The sequence below is a fragment of the Rhinopithecus roxellana genome, chromosome 15 (assembly GCF_007565055.1).
Source record: "Rhinopithecus roxellana isolate Shanxi Qingling chromosome 15, ASM756505v1, whole genome shotgun sequence".
Taxonomy (NCBI): Eukaryota; Metazoa; Chordata; class Mammalia; order Primates; family Cercopithecidae; genus Rhinopithecus; species Rhinopithecus roxellana.
In genome coordinates, this window is record NC_044563.1 from 26,899,270 (window position 1) to 26,911,271 (window position 12,002).

At 37.3% G+C, this 12,002-nt stretch overlaps 1 protein-coding gene across 3 annotated transcripts in view; it reads left to right on the forward strand.

The window, feature by feature from the left end:
* Positions 1-12,002, forward strand: part of ANO3 (anoctamin 3) — a 474,780-nt gene that overhangs the window by 444,955 nt on the left and 17,823 nt on the right. For all 3 annotated transcript variants that reach the window (XM_010389365.2, XM_010389364.2, XM_010389366.2), the window contains 5 exons: positions 233-344; positions 1,036-1,093; positions 5,174-5,271; positions 7,922-8,055; positions 9,513-9,665. In XM_010389365.2, coding sequence (XP_010387667.2) covers positions 233-344; positions 1,036-1,093; positions 5,174-5,271; positions 7,922-8,055; positions 9,513-9,665 — 555 coding nt within the window. The remainder of the gene's footprint in view (positions 1-232; positions 345-1,035; positions 1,094-5,173; positions 5,272-7,921; positions 8,056-9,512; positions 9,666-12,002) is intronic.

Sequence of the window (12,002 nt, forward strand, 5' to 3'; positions counted from 1 at the left end):
GCTGAGCCAGAAGAATTGCTTGAACCCAGGAGGCACAGGTTGCAGTGAGTCAAGATTGTGCCACTGTACTCCAGCCTGGGCAACAGAGTGAGACTCCGTCTCCAAAAAAAAAAAAAAAAATTAAATATATAAATAAATTTTTAAAAAAACCTTGAACTTGGGGTTTCTGACTCCATATTCGGAGTCTTGACATTCACCTCATCTATGTAAATGTACTCTGTGCTCCTTTTAGAATATCCTCGAACAGAATCTGAGTGGGAAAACAGCTTTGCCCTGAAGATGTTCCTCTTCCAGTTTGTCAATTTAAACAGTTCCATCTTCTATATCGCATTCTTTTTGGGAAGGTAAGTCAACTTTTTGTACATTATCTTCACAGAGTCAAAAACATAGTCAATAGTTTAATTGACAATTACTGTTCTCACTCAAATGATTTCTGACAGCCACCAGCAGTTAAAGTTGGCACAAAAAAATAAATCCTATTTGCTGCATTTTAGTTGAATTGTGTCTGTTTCATCATCAGTAACAGTTTTGTTAAAGAAGAAAAGAATTTTTGTGCAACCTTGGGTTATAATTCCTTAACGTGGCGACCCCTTCTATCATCTTAACATTTTTCCACCTTTAATGCAAAATACGAAAAAAGCAGCATAGTAAACTAACGATTCTACTTTGCCATATGCTTAATACTCCATCCAGTGTCGTGGAAACGTACTGAAGATAGAAACATTTTGGACCAAACAATGCAGTACATTATTGTAATAGTCATTAACTAGGTCAACAAATCATTAAGACTCTATGTGAGGGTCAGAAATGTCATCCAGCTGGTTTGTCGGTACTTTCTTGACCCATTAATTCACGCATCACTTTTTCCTTTGTAAGTCAGATACTTTGATGTTTAACATAGCAGAAGTCAACTGGGGACAGATTGCACCAGTGAGCATTTATGTCTACCCACACATGCACTCGTCGTGATGCCTTAGTAGATGTTCTTCAGTGATCCCCACTTAAATGCTAATGAACTAAAATGTCTTTTTACAGATTCGTAGGCCACCCAGGAAAATACAATAAACTTTTTGACCGGTGGAGACTGGAGGAAGTAAGTAACTTTGGGAGTGTGGGTGCAGGAATGAGCACGGATTTGAGCCAGTTCCTGTGGGAGGGAGGGAACTGAAGAAAGGAGAAGTTCAGGGAAGTCTATGGATATTGAAGACACATTGTTCAGAAAGGAAGCAACCACATCTTTTCAAAAAAGAGGGTGAACTGAAAAGTTAAACCCCAAGATTCTCACCTCAGCTCCCTTTATTTTTTTAATCACCTTAATGTCTTGTATTTACAGACCCCAGGAATTTAGTTCCAGTAAGTTTCCTTTTTTTATTGGAAATTATTATTATTTATTGGGTACATTTTCAAACTTGTAAATATGTTAGGTTTCCTTTTTGTCTAAAAGACATCATTCTGGAAACACCAACATGTAATTATATAAAAGTACCTGTCCTAAGACTCGTATTTCTTTATTGATTTACAATATGTTTGTTGTAAATATGGAAAAACTGCCCAGGAGTAGCATTGCTGGGTTACAGGATAAGCATATTGTATATTTTCACTGAGACTGAGAAATGGGCCTCCAAATGCCACCCCTACCTAGACTGTATGAGCCTGCTTTTTCAGTATTTAGCCAATGGTAGAATTTTCACTTTTTCCAATCTAATAGCCAATGATTTTAGTTTCTGTAATTATGAATGAGATGGATAAGATTTTTCATATTTTTCTTGAATATTTTAGTTTTCTGTTCATAGCCTTGAAGAACAGGGTATAACAATAAAACATAACGAATATTTTATCTTTGGAGACTGACAGTCTATATTCTAATGCTGCCCACCCAGATGCATGATTTGATATCTATAAATCTCAGTTTCTTCTTTTGTAAATTGGTGATAAGAATAGCTATCTTGCCTGGCCCTGTGGCTCACACCTGTAGTCCCAACACTTTAGGAGGCCAAGGCAGGAGGATTGCTTGAAACCAAGAGTTCGAGACCAGCCTGGGCAAAATGGTGAGACCCTGTCTTTATTTTAAAAATTTAAAAAGTAGCCGGATGTGGTGGCACATGCTTCTAGTCTCGGCTACTCAGGAAGCTGAGGTGGGAAGATCCCTTGAGCCCAGGAGTTCGAGGATGCAGTGAGCCGTGATCGTACCACTGCACTCCAGCTTGGGTGAAAGACCACCACTCTGTCCCTAAACAACAGAAAAAATAAAGAACAGCTATCCCAGTTCGTACTGGTGATTGGTGTATTAAATTAGATTGTACATGTAAAATAATAGTTATAATTAATGATAGCCATTATTACAAAATTTTAAAACTGCTACAGTTTGTTTTAGGATATTTGTGAACTGGCTAACCTAGACTTGTGAATCTTCTACTACAACTATGTAATATCTCACATTAATATTTTATGTGAAATCAATATAAAAAGTTTTTAATAATAGCTAAGATTTATTGAGGGCTTACTACATTCTAATGTACTCCAGCAATTGTTTCTAAGTGCTCTCTGTGTATTAATGCATTTAATCCTCACAGTTCTATCATTATATCCATTTTATAGATCAGGAAACAAAGTCACAGATGTGCAGTGCCTGCAACTGCAAATGTAATTTTCCTACAATTGTACAAACATACACACTGATGAAGTTATGATTTAAATCTTTTCAGTGTAGCTTCAGCGTCTGTGCTCTGAACACTGTGCTTTCCAGCCATGATTGGAATGGCGTGTAGGTATAATCAAAGACATAATGAAAACTTATTTTGCTGAGAAATTGCTGTCTGATTGCTGGCTCACACATCTATGTTGAATTTAGAGTAAGCATACTAAAGTAAGTGAAGGAACCTGGGTATTGGAGTCTGGTAGTTCTTTCTGTCACTTAGCTTTATTATCTACAGAGTGAAGATACCAACAACTACCAAGGCGGGTTCTGACAAGGAGTAAGAGAAAAATACATGACAGCATCTAGTTTGGCTTGTCCAGGGTCATATGATTTTGAGTGGTGCAATTGGAATGAATGCTTGTGTCTTCTGCACACTCACTCATGCCCTTTTGTACATTCTAAGTATGGGCTCTTTCTACCAAATGAAATTTAAAGTTTTGATAGACTGGCTTTAGTGCAAGGCCATCACTATGTGAATGGACAAACCCACAAAAACTATTGGATCCCCTTCTCTTCCTTATAAATCATAAAGTCATCAAGGCTTAATTTCAACAAAAGTGTAAATGGCCTGTCTTCCAGCCACCCCACTTTGGCCTATCCTTTGTGGGTAGCAAACCAATCACATGATCCTATGATCATCTTCTTTTTCCTATTCCAGAAAATAATATGTTTGTATTAAACCCACACTTTAAGGCAGCAAACACATTGGTAAATGGAATTCATCCTTAGTATATTACAAAAGAGCAGTGGTTTAGGGTACTGGGACAACTTTCATTTCCACAGCACTAGTCAACACTGCATGGCCTTGGGCAAGTCAGCTTGCCTCTGAGTCTCTACAAAAATGAAGAGCTTCAGCTTGCAGCTGTGATCTGTGATTTGCCCCTGTAGCTTAATAATTATTCTGCCTCAGTCATTCCAGTGAACCCGTTTATCAGATATATTTGGGAGAGTTCAGGAAATCCTAAATTCATCTTGAAAAAAGAGATTTGCTTCAGTGGGAGAATTTAGACCTCTTCATGCAGTAAGCATGACCATTTGCAAATCCTCTCTCAGGCTCAGATTAAGGAGTCTTAAATTACTGGGCTGGAACAGGAAAAGCAGGCTCTTAGTGTCTTAATTATTTGTTCTCTTTGAAGTTCCACTAGTACCAATTTGATAGAAATAGAAACTGTGGATCAAAGTGATAGAGAAGACTGTCTTCCTTATGAGCAGGACATGTACCCATTTCTAAAGAAACAGACCCACGCCTTCCTACCCAAATACTGCAATGTTTTCAAGTAAAACACATTGGTTGTGATTTTCGTTGAAATCACGTTTTTGTTTGTGTGGGTCTCTAAAACTAACTTATTGAAAATCTAAAAAAGCAGAAAAGCACAAAGGAAAGAATAGGATCATACTGATGAATTATTTTTATGGTGTTGCGTTTATCACTTAAAAATACATTATAATATATGTAGATACTTCCTCTCCAGGAGGTAGAGTTCAACACCTCCCCACCATCTTGAGAATGGGCTAGACTTAGTGGCTCCCTTCTAAAAAATAGAACCAAAAACGAGAAAAATGAGAAACTTTCCAGTGGAAAAAAATTGGAAAGCACTATATTAACCAATTAACACCACCAGTGATGTCATGTGCCTCCCATGTATCCCTCATACGATGTGAGGAAAATAGCACTTCACCTTTGTGATTGGTCTCTCTAAAACACATAACCCTGGTCTAAACATAAGAAAACCATGAGACAAACTTAGATTGTGGGACATTCCACAGGATACACATCCAACAATCCTCAAAACATTTAAAGCTATTAAAAACTGAGAAGCTATTCAGACCAGAGGAGACTGGGAAGATAGGAAAAATGAATGCAATCGGGTATATGGGCTTGGATCCTGGAGCAGAGAGAGGAAAACTGGTGGAATCTAAAGAGAGCTTTGCATTTAGCTAATTGTAATGTACTAATATAATTTTCTTAGCTTTGTCAAATATACCATGGTAATGTACAGAGCAATAGCTAGAACTGGATAAGGAGTGTATGAGAACTCTGTACTATCTTTGCAAGTTATCTATACATCTAAACTTATTCTGAAATAAAAAGGTTATTAAAAACAATATGTTATAAACATTATGCCATAGAATTAACTATTTTCTATTACCTGATTGTTAATGGATATGTAATATTCCATAGCATTCATTAAATGCGATCGTGCCTAACACGGAGCCTGGCAGGTAGTAAGTGCTCACTAAAAGTTAGATTTGTTGTTATTGCTATTATAATTTTGATCGATATTTCATTATAATTACTGAAGAATTCCCTCACCAAGTGCCCTCATACATGCTGTTTCTTTCTTGTTTTTGTTTTCTTAATGCACAAGGTGGTGTGACCCAGCTTTAAAATTTGCTGTACAATTTAAAGGTGGGCATGTCTGAGCCTACTGGGAAGAAGATCAATATCATTATTGCTCTTATGTTCTATTTCAGTGTCATCCTAGTGGCTGTTTGATAGACCTTTGTCTCCAAATGGGTGTCATCATGTTTTTGAAGCAAATATGGAACAACTTCATGGAACTGGGATACCCGTGAGCACATTATTTTCAAATTTGCCTTATGTCTAGTTACAAAGAAGAAAACTAGAGGTGGTGTGAGTAGTGCTTAAGAATTTGGGCTTGGTAATCACACAGATGATGGCTCAATTCCTGTTTCAGAGCCTGTTTTCACTAAGAATGTATCAACAATAGATCTACCTCAAGAACAGCTCTAAGGGTTAAACAGAATAATGAATGTAGAGTAGTAACTTGTTTAATGCGTTAAGACAGTTGTTACTAGTTTGAAAACATGAATAACATTACAGGTTCTTAAATATAAAAATAATTTTCTGGGATGTTTCTTTCACTACCAACAGACCAAGTTTGTTGTTTAATAAAGACAGCCTTCATTCCTCCCAAAAGAATAAAGCAAAGATCAAATCCTGATTGAGAAGCTTTGTACTCTTTGTTACAACTAAGAAAAAAAATGTTACAGTAGGACTGATTGTACTAACGTCAAAACAATAGCACTTTATTTTCATTATTTGAGACGTTTTAGCTGCCTATGCAATGCTTACAGAGGTGCTGAATGCTCACTTTCACATATATTAAAATACGCTTTTCTTTAAAATATGGCAAAACACTGGGTATTTAAAACAACGTAATATTGAGGTTTTGAGTCTAATCAACTGAAAACATGACTATTTGAATAATTTCCTGACTATTGGGGAAGAACTGGTTAGTTGTTTGATTATATAAGTAGATTGGAGTTATGTATCAAATTATATTCTTATTTTTTTTCTTTTGGCGGTACACATTTTATCAGAACATTCCTGAACAAAGACCTGGGGGTTGTAGAAGTGATATTAACCCTGCAATCTGCTATAAAATATTGTGTTAATTTACAGGCAGCTTTAGAGCATAGGCTGTGGAATTACCCAGACCTGGTTTAAATTCCTTCTCTCTTCCTTGCTAAATTTGCTTTATATTTCCTTGACATCTCTAAGGCTTTTTTAGTCCATTTATAAAATATATAGGGTATTTATGAAGATTGAGATGACCCAATGCTTTTTAAACCTTCATCAGAAACGACAGAACCTTTCTGTGAGGAGAGTTTTATACAGATTTAATATTCAAAACAAATTTAAGCAAATCTCTTCTAAAATAGAGAGAATAGAGGATGGAGGATTGGGGAGCCCAGTTCATTTGTGATATTCCTTCCTATTCTTGGGGCACTTCTTTAAAACAGGGTTTAGGAGAGAAACAGGAAATTAGGTGTCATTATTTGAAAGAAACAGGAAATTAGGTGTTCAGGTGCTTAGCACAGAATGTAACATGCTGTGAGTAGTCCTTAAGTATCAACAAGATGATGTAGGGGTCATTGCAGTATAAAAAAGTTGTTTCTTTTTATTATCACTACTCATGGACTGCTACATTTGCCATGCACTTTAGACAGAACGTTTTCATTATGGCCTTGCCCTAGGGGTCAGTCTGGATCACATATATCAAATCTTAAGGGTACCATGGCACATCCTACCCTTCCCCATACCTAGGCAAAGGCTTTGTTAAAGAAAAGTGAGCAGGAGTAGTCGAGCCATTAAAGCAAAACTCTTGTAAACCACAATTGTCTTTCTTCAAGCAAAACTTTAAACAGAACCAAAATAAATATAATAGAAACAAGCAGATCTGCCTCAACTCTCACCTCCAGCCCCTTTTTCACCTTCGCGAGGCTCTGGAGGCAACCTCCATTGCCTGACGTTTGTTCTCTGGTTGCTCCTCCAACTGCCACTTAGGTTCCATGATTAAAATTGAGAGTTGGGTACTGTTCACCAAGTCCTGTAAAAATCACCTAGTCCTGGAGGTAATTTTCATTGAACTCTTAAATAATTCATTACCCAGAAGGCCACAATATGTGCTTACCAGGATATTTCTGAGTCACATAATTCCAAGATTGTACTTGGGCTAAGAAAACAGTATTGTTACTTCCTTTCCAGGTATGAAAAACGGACTCGTGGACACAGACTTATTGCCTAGTAATTACTGTTCACCACAATAGCAGAATGTCATAATCACTAACACTTAGACTCCTCATGTTTCTAAACTCAGAGAGGTGAAGTGACTTGCTAAAAATCACATGGCTAATGCATTGCAGGGTGGGAACCAGAACTTAGATCTTTTGAAATCCTACCCAAGGGTCAACTTTTTTATGTGAAACGTGATTTTTTTTCCTGTTCAGAGAGTATAGCTCAGAAGATTTTAGGTTATGAGCAATGAAAGAGTCAGACCTAATCACAGCAGGCAACATAGAAGTTTAAGTATTTCTATAGGTGGAGAGAGGGGAAGGAATCATAGAAATGAATATTCGTTTAATCAATGTCAAGGACTATTTTGGTGTACAGGGCATGGATTCCTAGATAAATATGGAAATATTTATAGGACCTCGGAGAGTTCTGGAAGACTGGGGCCTACTCTTCTATGCTAAAGTTTTTCAAAAGATTTTTTAAAAATTCTTTAAGATATTTTAAGCTTTCAAAACATTTTTTAAACTTAAAAAAAAAAAAAAAAACTTTTATAAAAGCTAAAACCAAATACGTCCAGTTCCAAGGAGCTGGAATTGGTTTTACTCATTTCTTAGTTCACTATAAATTGTTAACTGGATGCTTGAATCAGAGCTCAAAAGCCCTTGGTCTGCTTTGTGATGTAGGTTGATCCAGAACTGGTGGTCACGACATAAAATCAAGCGGGGAATCCATGATGCTTCCATACCTCAGTGGGAAAATGACTGGAATCTGCAGCCCATGAACCTTCACGGACTGATGGATGAGTACTTAGAAATGGGTAAGGAAGGCCGGGCGCGGTGGCTCAAGCCTGTAATCCCAGCACTTTGGGAGGCCGAGACGGGCGGATCACGAGGTCAGGAGATCGAGACCATCCTGGCTAACACCGTGAAACCCCGTCTCTACTAAAAATACAAAAAACTAGCCGGGCGAGGTGGCGGGCGCCTGTAGTCCCAGCTACTCGGGAGGCTGAGGCGGGAGAATGGCGTAAACCCGGGAGGCGGAGCTTGTAGTGAGCTGAGACCAGGCCACTGCACTCCAGCCTGGGCGGCAGAGCAAGACTCCGTCTCAAAAAAAAAAAAAAAGAAAAGAAAAGAAAACAAAGAAATGGGTAAGGAAAAGAAATCCGCAGGACTATCTGGCCTTCTTGACACTATTTTTCTACTTTACACAAGCTTTGGTTCAACAGAGAAAATTATCTCTTTCCTTTCCAACCCCAAGCATTCTAAAACACATCTGCACCTTCATCTCAAGGAGCTAGAGATACTTACTCTTGGCAGATTCACATGTTTTATTCTCTGAGAGCCATGCATTGACCAAAATGAAAGTTTTTCTCACAGTGGGACACCTATTTTATGAGCAAATATTTTAAGCAAACAAATAATGCTGAACCTGTTTCTTTTCTTTCTTTCTTTCTTTTTTCTTTGGAGACAGAGTCTTGTTCTGTCAACCAGGCTGGAGTGCACTGGCACGATCTCGGTTCACTGCAACCTCCACCTCCTGGGTTCAAGCAGTTCTCCTGCCTCAGCCTCCTGAGTAGCTGAGATTACAGGTGCACACCACCACGCCCAGCTAATTTTTGCATTTTTTAGTAGAGATGGAGTTTTGCCATATTGGCCAGGCTGTTCTCAAACTCCTGACCTCAGGTGATCTGCTCACCTCGGCCTCCCAAAGTGCTGGGATTACAGGCGTGAGCCACTATGCCCAGCCAGCTGAACCAGTTTCTATGTTAAGAAACCTACCATTCTACTCACATAAAGCAATAATTATTTTTCACAATAAACCTTTGCACAGACTCAGTCTGAATCTTAACTTCTGAATCTTAACTCCTCCTCCTTCTTCTTCCTCCTTTTCTTTCTCTTCTTTTTCCTTCTCCTTCTCCTTCTTCTTCTTTCTTCTTCCTCCTCCTTCTCCTCCTCCTCTGCTTTGTCCCCATCTTCCCTCTATTTCTTCTTCGTTTTCTCCCTCCTTCATGCTGCATTATATAGAGGTGGAAAGCCCATAGACTTTCAATACATTCAGAACTTAATTTGAATACACATTTCAACATTTTCTAGCTATCTACCCTTTAGCCAGTTTAGTTAACATATACGAAATAAAGTTGTCCTAACTATAAAATGAGATAAACATATCTACTTTATAGGGATGTTGAAAGCATTAAAGGCAATTTATATAAAGCAACTAATTTGTCACAACGAAAGTTGATATTATTAATTTCCTAATGCTCTTCTTTTGCAGTTTTGCAATTTGGTTTTACCACCATCTTTGTTGCGGCTTTTCCTCTAGCCCCTCTTTTGGCTTTGTTAAACAATATAATTGAAATCAGGCTGGATGCATACAAATTTGTCACCCAGTGGCGGAGGCCTTTGCCAGCCCGAGCAACTGACATAGGTAAGATTCAGCAGTTAAATGATTTTTACGTTGCTAACACCAAGAGGTGTGCTATGGTTTGAGTGTGCCCCCAGATTCATATGTCGAAACTTAATTCCCAGTGTCATAGTATTAAGAGGCCTTTAAGAAGTGATTAAGCCAGCCAGGTGTGGTGGCTCACTCCTGTAATCCCAGCACTTTGGGAGGCCGAGGTGGGCGGATCAGCTGAGGTCGGGAGTTCGAGACCAGCCTGACCAACATGGAGAAACCCCGTCTCAAATACAGAATTAGTCGGGAGTTCAAGACCAGCCTGACCAACATGGAGAAACCCCATCTCTACTAAAAATACAAAATTAGCTGGGTTTGGTGGTGGATGCCTGTAATCCCAGCTACTCAGGAGGCTGAGGCAGTAGAATCGTTTGAACACAGGAGGCAGAGGTTTCAGTGAACCCAGATTGTGCCATTGCACTCCAGCCTGAGCAACAAGAGTGAAACTCCGTCTCAAAAAAAAAAAGAAGTGATTAAGCCATGATCCCTCAAGAATGAGATTAGGACTTTTATGAAAAATAGCTTGAGGGAGTGGCTTCATTCTCTTCTACTTCCCTGTGGTGTGAGGACACAGCGTTTGTCCCCTCCAGAGGATACAGCAGCAAGGTGCCCTTTTGGAAGCTGGAAGCAAGGCCATCTCCAGATATTGAACCTCCTGGTGCATTTATCTAGGGCTTCCTATCCTCCAAAATAGCAAGGAACTTCTGTTCACTGTAAATTACCCAGTCTCAGGTATTGTGTTATAGCAGCACAAAGGGACTAAGACAACATAACTTGGTACTACTTAGCAGCATGTGGTTTTCTATTGTGAGGACACCCTTCCAACCATAACAAAATGCTTTTAGTTATGAAAAGAATAAAGGGAACATTAATTTAGTAGAGATTAAGTTTATATTCAATATGCTATTTCATAAACTTGGTCATAACTAAAGCGGATTTCATATATACCTTTCCATACCTTTCCATGTTAATAGACACAGTTCTGCCTCATTCTGGACAATTGCTGCACAGATTTCTATTATATGTGTATGACATTTTTTAAAATATTACTTTAGCCAGAGTTGTTTAGATTGCTTCAGTACTTTGCTAATATAAACAACACTGAAGTGACCATATTCATACATACTTTGCTAGATTATTTCCTCAGTATACATTTCCAGACTGGAGCTCCTGTTCAAAGAGCACGCACATTTAAATTTTTGATACACAATTTGGCAGCATGTCCTCCAGAAATGTTGTACCAATTTACACTGTTATCATAAGTACATTTCTCTATTTCTGCAACAACTCCAAATGTAATAAGGATTTTTGGATTGTTGTTCTTTGAGAATATGAAGAGGAAAAAATTTATTGTTCTATTTACTAGCATTTTTGTAACTGTGAGATTAAATATATTTGCATTTCTTCTTTGCTAATTGTGTTTATGTTCTTTGGCTATTTGGCCATTGTATCTGATTTGGTTATCTGGTCCTGTATTGGAATACTAATCACACACGTGCACACACACACACACACACACACACATATATATATACCACATATATATACATACATATATATAAAACTGTGCATAAATATATGTAGATATATATGTATATAATATATATGTTGGTTTTCAATTTATTCACTTTATTTTGGATAAGGTTTCAATTTTTATATTATATATAATCAAATTGACATATTTCCCTCATAGTTGTTATGATTTTTGACATTCTTAGAAAGGTACTTTAGAACCAGAGATTTTTCACCTATTGTTTCTATTGTTGTTTCATTATTTAGATATGTCTGCTATTCTGTTTTGTTTATTTGCTTGTTGTTTGCTGTCATTTTATTATTTCATTTAAATTGTTGATGCATTTAATTGTTGTTCATTTAAATTGTTGATTTATCTGGAATATGTTGTTGATAAAATTGAGGTCCGGGGTTTTTTTTCCCAATGCCTAATCCATTTTTCCAAGACCGTTTATTAAATAATTCAATTTTTGAACTTATTTTATGTTATTTTACACTAAATTCTCTACAAATTCAATTATATTTATATAATTCACTTTTTCCCATTGTGCTACTTATTACATATACTGCTTTAATAAACTATAGTTTTTAAATAAAAAGTCCAACTGTATTGGAAAGCAACTCCACATGTCTCTGTTTTTGGGAGGGGAAATGTTCTGGCTAATACTGCAAGGTTATCCTTTTAATTAATTTTACCCATTTATATATTACATCGTCACCAAAGTCTATGTAAAATATACTTATCTGTAAAGATTGAATACAATGCAACTTGAGTTCTCATATTTTAAGCAACAAAAA